The 20,460-nt window shown below is 50.5% G+C and overlaps 2 protein-coding genes across 4 annotated transcripts in view; one reads left to right on the top strand and one right to left on the bottom strand.

Annotated features, from left to right (window-relative positions):
• Nucleotides 1-7,628, bottom strand: part of TTC25 (tetratricopeptide repeat domain 25) — a 38,746-nt gene extending 31,118 nt beyond the window's left edge. The window contains exons 1-5 of one of the 2 annotated variants that reach the window (XM_023204111.2): nt 7,402-7,628; nt 2,107-2,238; nt 1,693-1,843; nt 894-955; nt 509-674 (exon numbers count right to left, since the gene is read on the bottom strand). In XM_023204111.2, coding sequence (XP_023059879.1) covers nt 509-674; nt 894-955; nt 1,693-1,843; nt 2,107-2,238; nt 7,402-7,515 — 625 coding nt within the window. In that variant the 5' untranslated portion in view covers nt 7,516-7,628. The remainder of the gene's footprint in view (nt 1-508; nt 675-893; nt 956-1,692; nt 1,844-2,106; nt 2,239-7,401) is intronic. The other variant, XM_023204112.1, reaches the window with a different exon arrangement.
• A 9,604-nt stretch (nt 7,629-17,232) lies between these two features.
• Nucleotides 17,233-20,460, top strand: part of ACLY (ATP citrate lyase) — a 54,669-nt gene continuing 51,441 nt past the window's right edge. For both annotated transcript variants that reach the window (XM_023204115.1, XM_023204114.1), the window contains exon 1: nt 17,233-17,407. The gene's annotated coding sequence lies outside the window, so the exon portion shown is untranslated. The remainder of the gene's footprint in view (nt 17,408-20,460) is intronic.

The raw sequence follows: 20,460 nt of genomic DNA, 5'->3' as shown, positions 1-20,460 counted from the left end.
CTACCACGAACTTGTTTGTCAACTTGTAAAAGTTCCTCCCCAATCAGGGTCTCTATTTCCTTATCTATGAAAGGAGAACTTGGACCAGATGATGTTTCAGAACATCCTAGAACTAATATCGTCGGATTCAATCACCTGTCTGCTGGATTCATTTGCCCATTTTAAGGATTGAAGGCAAAGGGGATGTCCCTTCAGGGACTATGGTGGTAAAGGAGACCAAATCTCTGTTGTTCCCTCCCAGGGTACCATAGCACTTAGGAGCATTGCTCTAAAATTGGACTTCCTGGATTCGAATGTAAGCCATGTCATTGCCTACCTATATGTGACCTTAGTTTCCGTTGGTCTGCGCCTCAGTTTCCTCATCTGTAAAATGCGCAAAACAATAAAACCTGTCCATAGGTACATGTCAGCTAATATTATATGACAGGTTCTGCCTTCGGCTCATGCATGAAGCATCCACCCAAATTTCCTTTCCCCCAAGGCCCTGTGCCAACAAACTGTCCGAAACCTTCATCCAATAGGAGCTTCTCCAGATACTCTTTGTCCACGTAGAGCTCCCCCAGAAGCTGGCGAACAATCTTCTCACTCTTGAATGAGCCCTTCCGCTTGGGCTCTCCCTTGGTGGGGTGTAAGAGGTGTTTCATGGGCTGAGGCTTCTGCTGGGCTTTTATATTCTGAGAAAATGGAGCAACACCCAGTAGAGCTTCAGCAAGGAGCAGAATATAACCAGTCATGGCCCTAGGGTCTGTGATCCCAGATTCCTCCAACTCCAGGACCTTTCTGTGGGCCAACAGCCATGGAGTATGCCTGGTCGGGTTGCAGCTAGACTCCCAAGACCCCTTCTCAGGCACACACAGCCTCTTCCCTTGGAGGGACAGAACCAGGGCCCTTACCTCAGCCTGCTTGCTTAAGAAGGAGAGGTCCCCTTTGTTCTCCAGCTTAATGGAAGAAGGACCTGCAAGGAAAGAAGCTGGAGCTCAGGTCGGCCAGGCCCCCATGGCCAGAACCCCCATGCATGACTTATAACATATTTTTAGGTGGAAATGGCTGCCTTTGGCAGGGGGATGATGGAGGCTGTGGCAAAGCTGGCCTTAAGCCAGCCTAGCAAGCAAATGATGCAGGCTGTTTGGTATAACTCCTAGGAGCTAACAGCCCCCACTAGCCCAAGGCTATGGCAGCCAGATTTCCAAACAAAGGGAGGCCAAGGGTGCAGGGGCAACTGTCCATTTCCAGGCCCTGCCACCCACAGAGCAAGCTCTCACTTGTTCTCACTTGCTTCCCTTCTACCCCTGCCTTAATGCTGATGGCTAAGGTCAGCCCTTGGTATACGTCTGGTGAGGGAGGAAGCCAGGGACTACAGAAGGCTGGGCTCGGGACTGTGTTCTAGCTTTTGACACCAGGCTAAAGACAGGCCTACTTTGAAACAGCCCTTCTAAGCCGACCTTTAGGAAAACCCAAGGCTGTAGCGCTCAGCGATCAGTGTGTTTGTCAGGGAATTGTCCTCCCGGCGGACAGGTGGCGCCGGCCACCATGTCTGACTAATCCTCAACAACACTGCAGCAGCCAAATCCAAGTGTGGGACTCCCTGCAGGCCTGGTGGTAGCTGCTCACCTGCTGTACCTCAGCCTTCCTCTAAACCTAAGGATTCCAAGGACCTTCCTGGATAAGGGCATAGGCCCTGTGGCCACTCACTTCCCACTGAGTTGTTGATGGCTTCCTGGGCTTTCTGGATGCCAACTTTGAATTCCCGATCAGGCCTCAGCTTGTAGCCTCGATGATAGAATACCAAGGCAAACTCAAAGTCTCCCATGGTGTACAGTGTCTCAGCCTTTTGTAAAATCCCCTGGAATGGGAGGAAATCAAATCAATGTGAACAGATAAGGCCTTATAGGACTCACATGTGGTGGAACAGAAGGGTCCTGGGTTGAGGGTCAAGGTTGGAATACAGGGGGCAGGGACTTAGGCAATGACCTACTAAGAGAAAATGGCATCAAACACTAGGCAGTCTGGCTGCTTCTACTTGTAACAACTACTTGTTACAACTACTTGTAACCCACAGCTGCTGCAGGCAATGGCAGGATCAAGTCCTCCTGCCCATGCAGTCACCTTACAGAAAGTTGGGTCACTCTGGAGCGAAGCCTCAGCATCCTCCAGGGATCTCTCCAAGTCTCCCATCTTCAGAAAGCACTTTGAGCGAGCAACCAGGCAGTTCTTGTCTCCATCCTGAAGGTAAAGAGCCTGACAAAGAAACCAGTCAGGTTGACAGCCAGCATGAAGAACAAGGTAGAAGCTGGAGTGGGAATGGCAGCCCAAACCCTCCTGGCAGAGGTTCAAGGGGATTCTTCAGGCTAGCACACAGGCCTCTGGCTCCTAAGCAGCACAACTCCGATCTGCACTCAGTCAACTTGATTATCTGCATATGGCTCACCTTGAACAAGGTCAAATCATGGCTATCGTGGAAGCCACTGGCTGAAGAGTGGGAATATGCTACTCTGTGGATACGCTGACTTTCTGCCAATGTCTGAGAGCCCCCCAGTCTCCTCAGGCAACAGAACTGTAGGGTATTTTGTGCACACCAAACCCAGCCACAAACCTGAAATGGCAACACATCATACTCAAAGTAAATTTCAAAGGCTAAGCATTCTGAAATGGACTTGAGGACAATCTACCATGTGGGTTAACCATTCCAGTAGCGTTCTCTTTTTATGTTGCTAATCAAGAACTAATCACTATACCCGGGATTATGATGAAAGTGCCAGGAAAAGGCTGGGAGTGGTGGCTCACGCCTGTAATCCCATCACTTTGTTTATTGTTGTTGTTGCTGTTGTTTTTGAGTCTCGCTCTGTCACCCAGGCTGGAGTGCAGTGGCCCGATCTCAGCTCACTGCAAGCTCCGCCTCCTGGGTTCACGCCATTCTCCTGCCTCAGCCTCCTGAGTAGCTGGGACTACAGGCGCCCACCACCATGCCTGGCTAATTTTTTTGTATTTTTAGTAGAGACAGGGTTTCACTGTGTTAGCCAGGATGGTCTTGATTTCCTGACCTTGTGATCTGCCCGCCTTGGCCTCCCAAAGTGCTGGGATTACAGGCGTGAGCCACCACACCCGGCCAATACCAGCACTTTGGCAAGTCGAGGTGGACGGAACGCTTGAGCCCAAGAGTTTGAGACCAGCCTGGGCAACATGGCAAAACCCTGTCTCTACAAAATACAAAAAAATTAGCTGGGTGTGGTGGTCCATGACTGTAGTCCCAGCTACTCAGGAGGCTGAGATGGGAGGATTGCTTGAACCTGGAGAGGTCGAGGCTGCAGTAAGCCATGATCACACCACTGCACTCCAGCCTGGGTGACAGAATGAGACTCTGTCTCAAAAAACAAAACAAAACAAAACAAAAAGAGGCCAGGTACAGTGGCTCACACCTGTAATCCCAGAACTTTGGGAGGCCGAGGCGGGTGGATTATGAGGTCAGGAGTTTGAGACCAGCCTGGCCAAATGGTGAAACCCGTTTCTACTAAAAATACAAAAATTAGCCAGATGTGGTGGTGAGCACCTGTAATCCCAGCTACTCAGGAGTTTGAGGCAAGAGAATCGCTTGAACCTGGGAGGCAGAAGTTGTAGTGAGCTGAGATCATGCCACTGTACTCCAGCCTGGGTGATACAGTGAGACACTGTCTCAAAAAAAAAAAAAAAAAAAAAAAAGCCAGGAAAATGAAACTGTGATTTTGACCCTAAAGTGGGGTTGAGAGCGATTTTCCCTCTCTTCTGTGTGAGATGATTACCATAGTCTGTGGTGTACTGTCCTTCCTGAGGCATCTAACTGCACCCACCCCTCTTTTTCTTTTTTGAGACAAAGTCTCACTCTGTCACTCAGCCTGGAGTGCAGTGGCACGATCTCTGCTCACTGCAACCTTTGAGTCCCAGGTTGAAGCAATTCTCCTGCCTTAGCCTCCCGAATACTTGGGACTACAGGCGCCTGCCATCACATCTGGCTAATTTTCTTCTTTTTTCTTTTTTGAGATGGAGTTTCACTCTTGTTGCCAAAGCTGGAGTGCAGTGGCACGATCTCGGCTCACTGCAACCTCTGCCTCCTGGGTTCAAGCGATCCTCCTGCCTTAGCCTCCGGAGTAGCTGGAATTACAGGCACTTGCCACCACACCTGGTTTTTTTTTTGTATTTTTAGTAGAAACGGGGTTTCACCATGTTAGCCAGGCTGGTCTCGAACACCTGACCTTAGGGGATCTACCTGCTTTGGCCTCCCAAAGTGCTGGGATTACAGGCCTGAGCCACCTGACCTGGTCTTTTTTTTTGAAAAGGCTAGAGTGCAATGGCACAATCTTGGCTCACTGCAACCTCTGTCTCTCAGGTACCCAGCCCTTTCTAAGACCTTACTACTTTTCTAAGAAGAGGAAGTAGCTACTGTCTTTCTTTCTTTTTTTTTTTTTTTTTTTTGAGACGGAGTCTCGCTCTGTCGCCTAGGCTGGAGTACAGTGGCGCGAGCTCGGCTCACTGCAAGCTCCGCCTCCCGGGTTTACGCCATTCTCCTGCCTCAGCCTCCCGAGTAACTGGCACTACAGGCGCCCGCCACATCGCCCGGCTAGTTTTTTTGTGTTTTTTCAGTAGAGACGGGGTTTCACAGTGTTAGCCAGGATGGTCTCGATCTCCTGACCTCGTGATCCGCCCATCTCGGCCTTCCAAAGTGCTGGGATTACAGGCTTGAGCCACCGCGCCCGGCCATACTGTCTTTCTGGAAAGTGACTACGTCTCATCCAAGGCTACCCTTCCCTCAGTGTTCTTTTTTCTCTGCCAGGGGTACTTCAGGATGGGACATGATCCAGCAAGAGGAGAATAAGTGGGGACAGGGCTCCTGAACTCAATTGTTCACTTATTTGGTCATCATTTCTGGTTTTAGGGTGTAGTTGGTGACTAAAAGGGACAAACGACTCTGGGGAGCTGTTGAGAAGCTTGATCTTACAGGAAGTCTTGAAACTAGAGGGTTATCCTATCACTCTATCTAGAATAAGAAGTGGGCAATTTGGAGCAAAAGAAATGGCCATAAAAACATCTTTTTAGGGCACTGTAGCTCATACCCGTAATCCTAGCACTTTGTGAAGCCAAAGCGGGAGTATTACTTGAGCTTAGGTGTTCAATACCAGCCAGAGCAACATAGCAAAACACCTGTCTCTACAAAAAACAAAACAAAACAAAACAAAACAAATAGCCAGGTATGGTGATGTAAGCCTGTAGCTCCAGCTACTTGGAACACTAAGGTGGGAGGATCACTTGAGCTCAGGAGTTTGAGGCTGTATTGAGCTGTGATTGTGCCACCACATTCCAGCCTGGGAGATAGAACGAGATCCTGTCTCTAAAAAAAAAAAAAAAGAAAGAAAGAGTTTCCTTATGCAGATGTCGTCGGATGTGTAGTTTGGTGGTTAGCACCTCAGCCCTGGAATCTAAGCCCGGCTTTGAATCCTTCCTCTGCCACTTGCTAGTTCAGCAACCTTGGACATGTTGCTCAACTTCTGTATATTTCCTCATCTATAAAATTGAGCATACACTGGGCGGGGTGGTTCACGCCTGTAATCCCAGCACTTTGGGAGGCTGAGGTGGGGGGGTCACCTGAGGAGGGGAGTTCGAGACCAGCCTGACCAACATGGAGAAACCCCATCTCTACTAAAAATACAAAATTAGTTGGGCGTGGTGGGGCATGCCTGGAATCCCAGCTACTCAGGAGGCTGAGGCAGAAGAATCGCTTGAACCTGGGAGGTGGAGGTTGGGGTGAGCCGAGATCACGACATTGCACTCCAGCCTGGGCAACAAGAGCAAAACTCCATCTTAAGAACAACAACAGGCCGGGCGTGGTGGCTCAAGCCTGTAATCCCAGCACTTTGGGAGGCCAAGATGGGCGGATCATGAGGTCAGGAGATCGAGACCATCCTGGCTAACATGGTGAAACCCCGTATTAGCCAGGATGTATTTTTTTAATACAAAAAGAAAACTAGCCCGGCGAGGTGGTGGGCGCCTGTAGTCCCAGCTACTCGGGAGGCTGAGGCAGGAGAATGGCGTGAGCCCGGGAGGCGGAGCTTGCAGTGAGCTGAGATCGGGCCACTGCACTCCAGCCTGGGCGACAGAGCGAGACTCCACCTCAAAAAAAAAAAAAAAAAAAAAAGAACAACAACAACAAAAATCGAGTATGCTTAGCAGTGTGCCTGAGGCTGAGGCAGTCACTTGAATCCAGGAGGTGGAGGTTGCAGTGAGCCAAGATTACACCATTGCACTCCAGCTTGGAGACAGAGCAAGACTACATCTCCAAAACAACAACAACAGCAACAACAGCAAAAAACCAACCAGCACCCAATCCCCTCAGGGTGGGATGATGCACTTTATACTAGGGTTACTATAATAATGTTGCTGGTTGGTGCAGCGGCTCACATCTATAATCCCAGCACTTTGGGAGGCTGAGGCAGGTGCATCACTTGAGGTCACGAGTTCGACACCAGCCTGGCCAACATGGCGAAACCCTGTCTCTACTAAGAATACAAAAATTAGCCAGGCATGGTGGCACACACCTGTAATCCCAACTACTCCCTAGGGTGAGGCAGGAAAATCGCTTGAACCTGGGGAGGCGAAGGTTGCAGTGAGCTGAGATCTCACCACTGCACTCCAGCCTGGGCGACAGAGCAAGACTGTCTCAAAATTAATAGTAATAATAATAATAATATGTTGTTCACTGTCCACCTTTTATAAGTAACGGTGTGCTGGAGACATTGCAGCTTCTGCGCACAACCTCCCATCCAATCTGCCAGCAAATGATGGGAAGTGAAGGCCGCTCTTTGGGAGGAGGCCGGTTAATCATGAAACATTTAAGTAAAAAAGAGGAAGAGGTCACTGTTAACGCAGAGAATGGAGATCACAAGTGGGAATTCCTAGAAAATGGCCAAGCACAGAGCTTATCTGTGACAGCAGTGTGTCCATCAACAATCAGTGAATAATACAAACAATAGGGTCCTCCAGGCATCATCAAGACCTCAGTGTTATCTGCAATCAAAAGGTGACTGGGGCGGGCTCAGTGGTTCACGCCTGTAATCCCAGCACTTTGGGAGGCCCAGGCGGGTGGATCACGAGATCAGGAGTTCGAGAACAGCCTGGCCAACATAGTGAAAACCCCGTCTCTACTAAAAATACAAAATAATTAGCTGGGCATGGTGGGCGGCGCCTGTAGTTCCAGCTACTTGGGAGGTTGAGGCAGGAGAATCGCTTGAACCCTGAAGGTGGAGGTTGCGGCGAGCCTAGACCGTGCCATTGCACTCCAGCCTGGGCAATAAGAGCGAAACTCCCTCTCAAAAAAAAAAAAAAAAAAAAAGTGACAGGTGACGGGGTGATGGATAGGTTCAGAGCTCGACTCACGTTGCTGAAGCTCTGAGCGGCTTTAGAGAATTCCCCGCACAGGTAGAGCCGCTCGCCTTCCGCCATGTAAGAGGGAAAGGTGCTTCGCAAGGTCTCGCCTTCGGGGTCCGACATGGTGCCCGGATTTAGAGACGCTAAAGCAGAGACAATTGAAGAAAAGCTGGAGAACCTCTATCTGGTTCTGGTTTGTGGAAGCTCCGTCTCTTAGCAACCAGGAGACGTACAGCGATTTCCGGTTCCGTCCCTGTCTGGCAAGGGCCCGGATTCTGGGTGCAACCTGCTGGCTTGCGCGTGCGCCCCGCGCACCGGGCCAGGGAGTGATGAGTGCGTGGCTGGCGGCTGCGCTCCTTGGTGTTTGATGTTGCACGCTCCGTCGGTTTTCTCTGGAGTTGCTGCGTGAAAAGGCTGCTTTGTAAGACAGCCAAGGAAACAGGAAGAGGGTTGGAGGCAAAGTTCCGAATAGGGATAAGGCATACGTGGTAAGGATGTGTGCCCCGCGTACCGCCATTAGGGGGAGAAAGCACCGGGCTTGGAGTGAGCGGACTTGGGCTGACTTCACTCCTGTCACTTCCTAACTGCGTGACCTCTCGCGGGGCATGTAAGGGCTCCCAGCCTCGAATGTTCCACCTGCCAAATAAATATGAAAATAGTGGAACACTTAGGGATGCTAGGATTTGCATAAGAAAACATGGAAAATAACGTTGGGTTCAACATAATTTAATGCAGTTATTTGAGCAGCTGCTAGTAGCGGGCCTTGACCAAGGCATATTCTGACGTCCTTCCGCATTCCCCTCACCATCATCACTCCTCCAAAAGTGTACTAGGGCTTCTTCTGGGCTCCAACGATACTCTAAGTCGCTTGCTTAACTGACTTTACTACGTTACTTCCAAAACGTCCTAATGTCATTGTTAAAGTTTAAATAGTAAAAAGATGTCCTTAACTACAAATGCACACACACACACACACACACACACACACACACGGCATACATGTAAAATTGGGGATATTTGAGTTACAGCAGTGGATTGTATTAGTGTCAATTTTCTGGTTCTGTTATTGTACTAAAGTTTTTAAAGATGTTACCATCGGGAGAAACTGGGAAAAGGGTACATGGGATCTCTTTTGTATTTATTTCTTATGAACTGCATATGAATCTATGATTATCTTAAAAGGTTTCATTCAAAAGATAAAAAATAATATGATCCCTGCTTGAAAGAGTTCTATCTAATAGGGGAGAAAGAGGTATAAACAAGTAATGGTCACTTAAAGTGATATTAGCTAGTAATTAAAAGTTCTAGCCGGGCGCAGTGGCTCACCCTGTAATCCCAGCAATTTGGGAGGCTGAGGCAGACAGATCACGAGGTCAGGAGATCGAGACCATCCTGGCTAACACGGTGAAACCCCGTCTCTACTAAAAAATACAAAAAATTAGCCGGGTTCGGTGGCGGGCGCCTGGAGTCCCAGGTACTTAGGAGGCTGAGGCAGGAGAATGGCGTGAACCCGGGAGGCGGAGCTTGCAGTGAGCCGAGATCGCCCCACTGCACTCCGGCCTGGGTGACAGGGCAAGACTCCGTCTCAAAAAAAAAAAAGTTCTGTGTGCCTGTGAGGGAGATGAGGACAAAGTGGTGTGAAACCCAGGCAAATGAATGATTCAGCCAGGGTCTGGGATGAGTTAGAGACAGCTTCATAGAGGGGTAACATTTGAGCTGAGGGTGAGTAGGGTGGTGCCCAGTAGACGTAAGTGGAGAATGAGAGCCAGGCGTGGTGGCTCATGCTTGTACTCCCAGTACTTTGGAGGCTGAGGTGGGAGGATTGCTTGAGCTCAGGAGTTGGAGACCAGCCTGGGCAACATGACGAAGCCCTGTCTCCACCACAAATACAAAAGTGAGCTGGGTGTGGTGGTGTGTGCCTGTAGTTCCAGCTACTAAGGAAGCTGAGGCAGGAGGATCGCTTTAGCCTGGGAGGTCGAGGCTGCAGTGAGCCATGTTTGGGCCACTGCATTGTAGCCTGTGTAGCAAAGCAAGACCCTGTCTCAAAAAATAAATAAATAAATAAAAGGAAATAAGATATACAAAGGCTGGAGGTGTGTACATTCACAGGGTGTTTAAGGAGCAGCAACATGACCTGCAGTGAAACCGGTCCTGTTCTAGGTTAAGGTGGGCTCATTGATGAGTTGAGGACTGCTGCTGGAGCAACCAGGATTAATCAGGAAAAAACCTCCTGCAAGGAAGAGATCTATAGATTCAATGCAGTCCCAATCAGAATTCCAGCAGCTTCTTTTTTTTTTGAGATGGCATCTCACTGTGTCACCCAGGCTGGAGTGCAGAGTGCAGTGGCGTGATCTCAGCTTTCTGCCACCTCCACCTCCTGGGTTCAAGCGATTCTTCTGCCTCAGCCTCCCAAGCAGCAGGGACTACAGGTGTGCGCCACCATGCCCAGCTAATTTTTGTATTTTTGATAGAGACAGGGTTTCACCATGTTAGCCAGGCCAATCTCAAACTCCTGACCTCAGGTATTCCACGTTAACCTCCCAAAGTACTGTCATTACAGGCGTGAGCCACCGCACCTAGTCTAAACCTTGACCCTTACTTCATATCATATACAAAAATTAACTGGAAATCTATCTATCTATCTATCTATCTATCTATCTATCTATCTATCTATCTATCTATCTATTTTTTTGAGACGGAGTCTTGCTCTGTCGCCCAGGCTGGAGTGCAGTGGCACGATCTCGGCTCACTGCAAGCTCCGCCTCCTGGGTTCACGCCATTCTTCTGCCTCAGCCTCCCCAGCAGCTGGGACTACAGGCACCCGCCACCACTCCTGGCTAATGTTTTGTATTTTTAGTAAAGACAGGATTTCACTGTGTTAGGCAGGATGGTCTCGATCTCCTGACCTCATGATCCACCCGCCTCAGCCTCCCAAACTGCTAGGACTACAGGCGTGAACCTCTGCGCCCGGCCTAACTGGAAATATTTAAATGTGGCCGGGTGCAGTAGCACACACCTGTAATCCCAGCACTTTGGGAGGCCAAGGTGGGCAGATCACAACCATCCTGCCTAACACGGTGAGCTATAATCAGGCCACTGCACTCTAGCCTGAGCGACATAGTGGGATCCCATCTCAAATAAAATATAATTCTAGAAAATGCAAACTAACTGCCTGGGAACATGGCAGTAGGGAAGTGAGGGGTAGATTACAAAGGAATACAGGGAAACTCATGGAGGTGAATATGTTCATTATCTTGATTGTGGTAATTGTTTCACAGGTATATACATATATTAAAACTCATCAAATTGGCTGGACGTGGTGACTTAAGCCAGTAATCCTAGCACTTTGGGAGGCTGAGGCGGGCAGATCACCTGAGGTTGGGAGTTCAAGACCAGTCTGACCAATATGGAGGAACCGTGTCTCTACCAAAAGTACAAAATTAGCCAGGTGTGGTGGCACATGTCTGTAATCCCAGCTACTCCGGAGGCTGAGGCAGGAGAATCACTTGAACCTAGGAGGCAGAGGCTGTGGTGAGCCAAGATGGCGCCATTGCACTCCAGCCTGGGCAACAATAGCGAAACTCCGTCTCAAATAAAAACCAAAAACCTCATCAAATTGTATACTTTATGTGCAGTTTATTGTACTTTAATTATATATCAGGAAAGCTGTTTTGAAAACACAATAAGGCTGGGCGTGATGGCTCACGCCTGTAATCCCAGCACTTTGGGAGGCCGAGGCGGGTGGATCACCCGAGGTCAGGAGTTCAAGACCAGCCTAGCCAACATGGTGAAATCCCATCTCTACTAAAAATATAAAAATTAGCAGGCGTGGTGGCAGGCGCCTGTGATCCCAGCTACTCAGGAGGCTGAAGCACGAAAATCGCTTGAACCTGGGAGGCAGAGGTTGCAGTGAGCCGAGATCGTGCCACTGCACTTCGGCCTGGGGGACAAGAGCGAGATTTCCTCTCAAAAAAACAAAACAAACAAAAAACAATAAAATACCAATCATAATGTGTGCTTTTCCGCAGTTTATAAAGCACTGTGAGCTTCACAACACCCTAGTGAGGTAAAGAGCCAGTCAGTAGTTTCCCGGTTTCACAGATGAAACACTGAGGCTGAGAGAAATGACAAGGTTTGCTCCAGGCTACAGCACAAGGATATAAGTGGGCCGGATTGGGGTGTATGCCTTGGGTTGGATTAGCATGGTAAAGAGTGCTAGAATTGGATTCTAGCCTGTCCCAGCCATTTATAGCTGGGTTCCTCAAGTTATTGCTTTATTTATTCTTTTGTGAAATAGAACATAAGTAAATAAACATACATAAAACATACGTGTCTGGCCGGGCACGGTGGCTCACGCCTGTAATCCCAGCACTTTGGGAGGCCGAGGTAGGCAGATCACCTCAAGTCGGGAGTTCAAGACCAGGCTGACCAACATGGTGAAGCCCCATCTCTACCAAAAATACAAAAATTAGCCTGGTGCGGTGGCACACACCTGTAATCCCAGCTATACCAGAGGCCAAGGCAGGAGAATCACTTGAACCCGAGAGGCAGAGGTTGCAGTGAGCTGTGATCACGCCACTGCACTCCAGCCTGGGCGACAGAGCAAGACTGTCTCTCTCAAAAAAAAAATACACCCATGTAGTCATCACACAGGTAAATCAAGAAACATATTGCTAGCAGGGGGTCCCGTGAGAGGCCCCTCCCCACTCACAGCTCCCTCTCCAGGTAACTACTGCCTTCACTATGAGCCCTCATCATCTCTCTCCTGGATTACTTCATCATCCTTCTAAGTGGGTCTCCTTGGCCTACCCTCCCCCACTTCCTTCTCAACACAACAGTCAGAAGATTATTTATTTATTTAGACAGAATGTCTAAATAAAGCCTGGAGTGCAGTGGCATAATCTCAGCTCACTGCAACCTCTGCCCTCCTGGACTCAAACAATCCTCCCACCTCAACCTTCCCAGTAGCTGGAACTACAGGTGCATGCCATCACACCCTGCTAATTTTGTTGTTTTTGTTTTGTTTGTTTTGGTAGAGAAGGTGTTTCACAATGTTGCCCAGGCTGGTCTTGAACTCCTCAGCTCAGACGATCCTCCTGCCTTGGCTTCCCAAAATGCTGGGATTACAGGTATGAACCATCATACCCAGCCAGAAGACTCCTTTTATTTTTTTATTTTTACTTATTTATTTATTTTGAGACAGCGTTTCGCTCTGTTGGCCAGGGTGGAGTGCAGTTGCAGGATCTTGGCTCACTGAACCTCCACCACCCCGCGTACGGGCACCTGTAATCCCAGCTACTCTGGAGGCTGAGGCAGGAGAATCGCTTGAACCCAGAGGGCAGAGGTTGCAGTGAGCTGAGATCGCACCACTTCACTCCAGTCCGGGCAAAAGAGCGGAATTCTGTCTCAAAATAATAATAATAATATTAACAAACTCATTCAGAGATAAGGTTAAACGTGTCATATGTAAAAGTCAAGGGTAAGTGATTTGTGTGTGTGTGTGAGGGGCTGCACAGGTTCTTCCTGAAAGAGGAGGGAATTGTATAGAAACACACCTGGTGGGGAGGAGGCAGTGGCAGTTTTTGAAAGAGAGTCAGAATGGAGTGGGGGTGACTCTGGGAAGGGGTCAGCCTGGACCTGGTTGGGCTGCATGGAGAAACTTTATTCCCTGAGCACAGATGCTGCATCCCCAGAGAGATAACTGCTGCCCAGGAGTGGAACTGGCCATCCCTCCAGCTTGCCTGGTGGCAGGCAGCCTCTGTCAGGTTAGAGAGAGGGGCCCTGGCTGCATCTCCCTGGACAGCCTTCCCCAGGACACACAGGCCCTTGGTTGGTCAGTACTGGGTGAAAGTGAGTGGTGCGGAAGTTAGAATCCTTAGCTCTTCACAGGGTGGATGATGATGGGGCTTTGCTGGAAGCTCCTGTCTTGGGCTGTTGCAAGGAGAGAGGTGGGTTTAGAACTGGATACTCTATATAAACAGAAAATGCATTTGAAAAAAAGTAGTAGAACTGGGCCAGGCGTGGTGGCTCATGCCTGTAATCCCAGCACTTTGGGAGGCTGAGGCGGGTGGATCATGAGGTCAGGAGTATGAGACCAGCCTGGCCAACGTGGTGAAACCTTGTCTCTACTAAAAATACAAAAATTAGCTGGGTGTGGTGGCGGGCGCCTGTAATCCCAGCTACTCAGGAGGCTGAGGCAGGAGAATCGTTTGAACCTGGGAGGTGGAGGTTGCAGTGAGCCGAGATCGTGCCATTGCACTCCAGCCTGGGCTACAGGTGAGACTGCATCTCAAAAAAAAAAAAAAAAAAAAAAAATGGCAGAACTGAACACTTAGATAGACCCTTCTCCAGGCTGCATCTCCTCCCTCCTCTCCCTACCCTTCCCCTACAATTGCTTTCTTTCATTCACATATTATATGAGCCTTTTTAAAGTCATGTTTACAGTGAATGCTTAATATGTGCTGAGTCCCATGCTAGGCACTGGGGATGCCAAAATGAACAAGGCACTCTCCTAGGCCTTGGGTTGCTTACAGTCAGATGAAGGAGACCCACTGGATAGGATCTTTCCCTCTTACTCACCTGCAGCAGGTTGAAGGGTACAGGCCCAAGGACTTACGAGTCTGAAGATCATTAGGTTAGTTGATCATAGGCAAAATGATGAAAACACTTAGTTAGCCAAGTGGTTGCTCTGAGTAGTATGCCTTTCATATAGTAGGTGCTCAATAAATATTAACTAAAATTGGTCCAAATCTAGGAGGAAGTCCTTAACCAGTTTTAGGCTTCTGGAACCCAGGTAGGATGCCCAAAACCTGGGCGTGGAGATGGTGCCTGTAATCCTCTGTATTCTGATATGGACCTGTCCTCTAGTCCAGTCTAGAAGAGGAGGGAGATGTGATTCAAATGGGAAAATCAAAAGAGTTTAGAGCTTTTATTTTATTTTTGTATTTTTTGTAGAGATGGGTGTTTTGCCATGTTAGCCAGACTGGTTTTGAACTCCTGAGCTCAGGCAGTCCCCCTGCCTTGGCCTCCCAAAGTGTTGGGATTACAGGTGTGAGTCACTGCACCCAGCCTGGTTTAGAGCTTTTAAGTTAGAAAATAGAATGATGAGAAGATGGGTTCTAGATTGATTAATTCGGGGCAGATGAACCTCTGTGGATGCATGGTGGGGTAACGAGAGAGTTCCTTGAGGAGGCTGGGGGTTGGGGGCAGAGACCTGGTATGAGACCACTGAGTGAACTAGAAAACCTCAGTGGCTGGCTCATGGGCCCTCGGGCCAGCACCTCTCCTCCCTCACTCCCTGGAGAGTTATTTTTTGTTGTTCCTGCCCAGGAATAGTCAAACTTAGGCCTAGCAACACCTAAATGGAGGACAATCATTCAGCAAACATTTACTGAGTACTTGCTATGTACCAGTCCCTATTTAAACTGCTAGAAATACAGCAATGAAGAAAACAGACAAAGATCCCTATCTTTATCATGCACATATGCAAGTATATCTGAAGGGTAAATTATTAGAAATGGAATTACTGGACCAAAGGGCAAGTGAATTTAAAATGTTTATTGATATTACCAAATTAACCTTCAAAGAGTTTATGATATTTTATGTCCCGCCTGGATGACCATTTCCCCAGGAATGTATCTGTCTTTCTTTTTTTTTTTTTTTCTGAAACAGGGTCTCACTCTGTCACCCAGGCTGGTGTTCAGTGGGGCAGTCATGGCTGACTGCATCCTTTTTTTTTTTTTTCCTTGTCTCACTCTGTCACCCAGGCTGGAGTGCAGTGGTGCGATCTCAGCTCACTGCAACCTCCGCCTCCTGGGTTCAAACGATTCTTCTGCGTCAGCCTCCTGAGTAGCTGGGACTACAGGCATGTGCCACCATGCCCAGCTATTTTTTTGTATTTTTAGTAGAGACTGGTTTTCACTGTGTTAGCCAGGATGGTCTCAATCTCCTGACTTTGTGATCCGCCTGCCTCAGCCTCCCCAAGTGTTGGGATTACAGGCGTGAACCACTTCTCCCAGCCAGCCTCCCGAGTAACTGGAATTACAGGCATGTGTCACCACATCCAGCTAATTTTTTTGTATTTTTAGTAGAGACAGGTTTCGTCATGTTGGCCAGGCTGGTCTCGAACTCCTGACCTCGAACTCAGGTGATCTGCCCGCCCTGGCCTGCCAAAGTGCTAGGATTACAGGTGTGAGCCACCACACCTGGTCTTTTTATTTTTTGCAGAGATTTGGGGGGGGGGGGGGAGGTGGTCTTACCATGTTACCCAGGCTGTACTTGAACTTCTGGGTTCTAGCAATCTGCCTGCCTTGGCCTTCCAAAATTCTGGGATTACAGGCATGAGACAGCATGCCTTGCCTGGAGTGTATCTTTTTTTTTTTTTTCTTTTTTGAGATAGAATCTCCCTCTGTCGCCCAGGTTGGAGTGCAGTGTCGCAATCTCGCCTCACTGCAACCTCCACCTCCCGGGTTAAGGGATTCTCGTGCCTCAACCTCGAGAGTAGCTGGGATTTATAGGCGTGTGCCACCATGCCTGGCTAATTTTTGTATTTTTTGTAGAGATGGGGTGTTGTCTTGTTGGCCAGGCTGGTCTTGAACTCCTGACCTCAAGTGATCTCCCACCTCGGCCTTCCAAAGTGCTGGGATTACAGGTGTGAGCCACCATGCCTGGCCACCCCCATTTTAGGACAAGAGAAGAGAGGTAATAAGGAACTGCTATTTCAAAAAGATGAATGGGAGGGAAGGGACCAGAAAGGACATCATCAGATAACACTTGGTTCAGGCATGGCAAGTTCAGTTGCAGTGTGAGTATGACCCAAAGTGCTTGGCAGGGACACAGGCCTGCTGCCTCCCTACATTCTGGACTGACCTCTTCACCTGAGCCTATCAGTGGATGATTCTGGCCTCCTTCCTGGAGCTAGACAGCTGTTAGGCTTAGGGACCAGCTCCGACCTACAGGGTTGGGGTGCAAGTAGGGAGGGAGGCTCCTGCATGTCAGAGTGGTAAATACATGTCCTGATTTCCAGGACTGATTTCACGTATTCTGCCCCACAAGTTCACCAGCACCTGTCAGACTGGATGTCCCAGTTTTTGGTTTGGAAAATACGATCTGTCTCAGGTAATAGAGAAGGGGGAGACAGCAGTTCATTCATTACAGTGTCTAAGCCTGGGGTTAGTGGGAGCAAGAGACTGTCAGAGATGGCTCCAGCCCTGCGCTGGAATCTCTCATTGAATTCCTAGCTCCGCCCTAATCCATGCTGAGGCGAGTAGGTGAGTGGGACGGACGGCGCTGTGCCTGCACCACTTGCTTACCGCGGCCCCTGCCCTATCCCACACTGGGAAGTATGCTCTATTAGCCTCTGGCTCAGCCTTGCCCCATCGGCCCAGGGAGGGGAGAGGCGCCACGTGCTAATGGAAAGCGGCCTGCCAGCCACGGCTGCTTAGAGACTGTCTAAGCAGTCGGGTTCGGTGCGGCGCAAATGCAGACGTCCGTTTCTCCCAAGGGAGGGAGCAAGGGGACTCCAGGTCCCAAAGCTGCGTTACAGCCAGCTGGACTAACATCCCATCCTCCCCTCCCCCAACTCCCCAAGTGGCAATCCTTTCAGCCCCCCAAGCGGTCAGGCCACAGCCCCCCAGCCCCGCGCGTTCTCCTCTTAGCCTAGCCCGACCCATCTCCCCATCCGGGGCCACGCCCTCTGCCCCGCCCCGGCCCCGCCGGCTCCCAGGAGGCGGTGGACGGGCCAGCAGGACTACAAGTCCCAGCAGGCCTCGGGGCCCGCCCTCGTGGGGCGGGGCCACGCCGGCAGCGAATTGGGAGGAGCCCTGGCGCTCAGGCTAGGGAACGCGCGTGGCCAATCGCGGGGCCGCTGTCGCCGTGAGCCGATGGGGGCGGGGAGAAGCCCGGCTGGGCCGGGACAAAAGCCGGATCCCAGGAAGGTACCGGCTGTTGGAGCGCTCCGGATTTTGCGGGTTCGTCGGGCGCGTGGAGGAAGTGCCGCGTACGGACTTTCGTAGAGGTGAGCATGGGAGGCTGTTTTCGCTGGCTGGAGCCCGCTCGCCCTAGGAGCTTCCTGCCTCCCTTCCCCAACCCGGAACCGCCTTCTCCGACGCGGGCTCGGTGCCCACGCGCCCTCCCTACACCTGCTTGGAAGTTCTGAGGGTCTTAGCTTTAGGTTAGCCTTCGCCCGGAGTCCCGGCCGGTGGCCGCGTGTCGCCGCCCCCCCCCCCCCCCCCCCCCCCGCGCGGTACAGACATATTCCAGTTCCTGGGAGTTTGCGCGGGGCTTGCAGCCGTCCGTGCTTCTCCTCCCTCTCCCACATTGCATGGGCCCCCTCCTGGCGCGCCTCACCCCTCCCGGGCACAGCTATTGAGGCTCCTCGGGCTCATCGGGCCGCCTTTTGGCCCCATCCGGGTTCCCCCATCGGATGCCGGGATGGGAAGTAGAGAAAGCGGTGGCGACTGGTCCCACTCCGATCCCTCACTGGCCGGGCTCAGGCCCTTCCCTTGGTTCTGTGGGGACAGAATTGAGCTCCACGCCCAAGTGGAGGGAACGAGCTGGGAGCACCTCCGGGGCGGGCAACGCGGGGCCCGGCTGCCCCAGGGTGCCCGAGGCCTCGTCTCGTCTCGTCTCGTCTCGCCTCGCCGCTAGGACTGGAATCTCGCAGAAAGGACCCTCCTCGCACTGGAGGTGCCGTCGAGTCCAGCCCCTAAGCGACAGATGGCCGGGGTACCACCCCACCCCTGAGCTGAGGCCAAGCCTGGCCGGGGAAAGGACCTCAGGGGGCTGGAGGTTGCTGCCGCCGCCCTCCTGTCGAGCCGGGCATCGGGCCAGTCCCACCGCCTGCCACCCTCTCCAACCTTGGCAGATACCGTGCAGTGCCGAGGAGTTCTGCCGTTACGGGGTCCCTGGAGGTCTTCCTGGGAAGAGGATTTTGGAAGAGATGATAAGGAAAAGTGCACAGCACAGTTTGGTCAGCTAACCTACTCCTCTCCACCCTCAACTTTGCTGTGTTTTCAGCTGGCTCAGCTGAACTAAAATGTGGGGTGAGGGACAGCTGGTAGGTCCCAGTTGCCCAAAGGGGTGATTTTCACCTTTTAGAAACCTTCCTAAACAGCTTGCGGGGTGGTAGTGGGAAGAGCCCTCAGACACTGGGCAGCTGATGGCTCCATCCCCGTTCTGACACTATGTCTGCCGCAGTAGGAGGCACTGACAGAATTCTGCCTCTTTAGAATATCCTCCAGGGATTGCCTGTCTTCTCAGTAAATAGATAAATAAACAAATCCCAATCCTGCAGATACTAACCTTCAAATGAGTGTTTTTGTCTTTCCCGGAGGCACCCTAAGTAGCATCCCCAGTGATTCCCTTCCACTGGCTGTGTCCCAGGGGTGTGTCCTGGGGAACAGCCCTCTTTCATTCAGCCTCCTGTGTGGGCTGCTTCTCTCAGTGTTTGTTAAAAGTGAACTCAAGGCCGGGCGCCGTGGCTCAAGCCTGTAATCCCAGCACTTTGGGAGGCCAAGACGGGCGGATCACGAGGTCAGGAGATCGAGACCATCCTGGCTAACACGGTGAAACCCATCTCTACTAAAAAATACAAAAAAACTAGCCGGGCGAGGTGGCAGGCGCCTGTAGTCCCAGCTACTCGGAGGCTGAGGCAGGAGAATGGCATAAACCCGGGACGTGGAGCTTGCAGTGAGCTGAGAACCAGCCACTGCACTCCAGCCCGGGCGACAGAGCGAGACTCCGTCTCATAAAAAAAAAAAAAGTGAACTCAATTCTGGGTCACTCATCCGTCTGCAGAAAAGACCCCATTCAGCTCAGAAGGCCCCACCCTTAGAGAATATGTGTATGTGTGTGTTTTCAGGTTCCTTGGCATGATTTCCCCCAAGTGGTTTACACATTTAGCTGTTACCAGGTAACAGTTCCTGGAGTCCAAGCTCAGCCCAATCATCTGTCACTAGTTTGACAGCACATTCAGCTACTGTGGAGGCAGACTAAGATGTTGGGGGGAAGTTCCCAAACCCAGATAGGTATTTGTAGGTATTTGCCCATTCCACTCACTAGAGCAAATATTCTTTTTTTTTTTTTTGAGATGGAGTTTCGCTTTGTTGCCCAGGCTGGAGAGTGCAGCAGTAGATCTCGGCTCACTGCAACCTCTGCCTCCTAAGTTCAAGCGATTCTCCTGCCTCAGCTTCCCCAGTAGCTGGGACTTCAGGCGTGCACCACCATGCCCGGCTAATTTTTGTATTTGTAGTAGAAACAGGGTTTCACCATATTGGCCAGGCTGGTCTCAAACTCCTGACCTCGTGATTTGCCCTCCTGGGCCTCCAGAAGTGCTGGGATTACAGGCGTGAGCCACCGCGCCCAGCCGCAAATGTTCTTAACTGGTGGTCAGTCTGTGGGCCATTGGATCATTGTCACAGGTGAGCACCTTGAAACGATATGCACAATTGGATTTGTGTACATTTTTCTGGGGTTTTCTTCAGTCTCAAGAGTCTGAGAACTCAAAGAGATTAAGAGCCACTGCCTTAGAGAGACTTTAAGACCTCACTGAAGGCTGGGCACAGTGGCTTATGCCTGTAATCCCAGCACTTTGGGAGGCTGAGGCGGGTGGATCACGAGGTCAGGAGTTCGAGACCAGCCTGACCAACGTGGTGAAACCCCGTCTCTACTAAAAATACAAAAAAATTAGCTGGGCGTGGTGGCATGCATCTGTAATCCCAGCTACTCAGGAGGCTGAGACAGGAGAATCACTTGAACCTGGGAGGCTGAGGTTGCAGTGAGCCGAGATCACTCCACTGCACTCCATCCTGGGCTACATAGCGAGACTCCTTCTCAAAAAAAAAAAAAAAAAAAGACCTCACTGAACCATTAAAGTTGCGATTTATCTCTGCTGAGTCCACTCCCTGGGTTTGTGAGCCATTTGCCTTCTCTGTATTGGTGAATTTGCAGAGACCATTTTTTATTATGTTGTATATATTCCTTGTCTCAACCTACCCTCTCTAAGCCAGAATGCTCTAGTGGCAAATCTCTTGTTTTGGTAAACTAGCAAATGTTGTTTTCTATCCTGTA

The sequence above is a fragment of the Piliocolobus tephrosceles genome, chromosome 16, assembly GCF_002776525.5.
Source record: "Piliocolobus tephrosceles isolate RC106 chromosome 16, ASM277652v3, whole genome shotgun sequence".
Taxonomy (NCBI): domain Eukaryota; kingdom Metazoa; phylum Chordata; class Mammalia; order Primates; family Cercopithecidae; genus Piliocolobus; species Piliocolobus tephrosceles.
Note: the sequence above shows the minus strand (reverse complement) of the source record. Positions and strands in the feature narration are given on the sequence as shown.